This window comes from Penaeus monodon, chromosome 15 (assembly GCF_015228065.2).
Source record: "Penaeus monodon isolate SGIC_2016 chromosome 15, NSTDA_Pmon_1, whole genome shotgun sequence".
Lineage (NCBI taxonomy): Eukaryota > Metazoa > Arthropoda > Malacostraca > Decapoda > Penaeidae > Penaeus > Penaeus monodon.
Genome location: NC_051400.1, coordinates 33791493 through 33791913, shown reverse-complemented (window position 1 = coordinate 33791913; position 421 = coordinate 33791493). Strand labels below are relative to the sequence as shown.

General features: G+C 52.5%; 1 protein-coding gene across 1 annotated transcript in view; it reads left to right on the top strand.

The window, feature by feature from the left end:
* The window catches only part of LOC119582339 (serine/threonine-protein kinase Warts-like), a gene marked incomplete in the record, with an annotated part of 22010 nt that overhangs the window by 20080 nt on the left and 1509 nt on the right, over nt 1-421 (top strand). Inside the window, 1 exon segment of the mRNA XM_037930554.1 lies at nt 150-353. Within this exon segment, the coding sequence (XP_037786482.1) occupies nt 150-353 (204 nt within the window).

The following is a 421-nucleotide window of genomic DNA, read 5'->3' as shown; positions in this document are numbered from 1 at the left end:
GAAGACAATCAGGTACGTCCTTTTAATGCAAAATTGCCCATAGTTACCCCATTATGATTACGATTATTGTTCTTATCACATATCCGACTCACCTCCCTTCTTCAGACATCCTTTTTTTTCTAAGAATACCTTTACACCTTCGCCTTCAGGAGGAAGACGACCAGCGGGGGAGCGGAGGCGTTGGATCAGAGCCGTCGGACAGCCTGCAGGGGCGTAGCCAGGCGGCAGGGAGCTCGGAAGGGGGGCAGACCTCGGGCGGGGAGAGGTGCCCCCCCGAGAGTGACGTCGACATGAGCGAGGACGAGGATGACGTCAGATCACGCGACAGTGTCAGCGTTACCAATGATGGAAAGGTTGGTTAGCAGGGCGTCTGTTGTGTACGAAAAATTAGGAAAGAGAGACTATGGTCTGTGTGTGAATA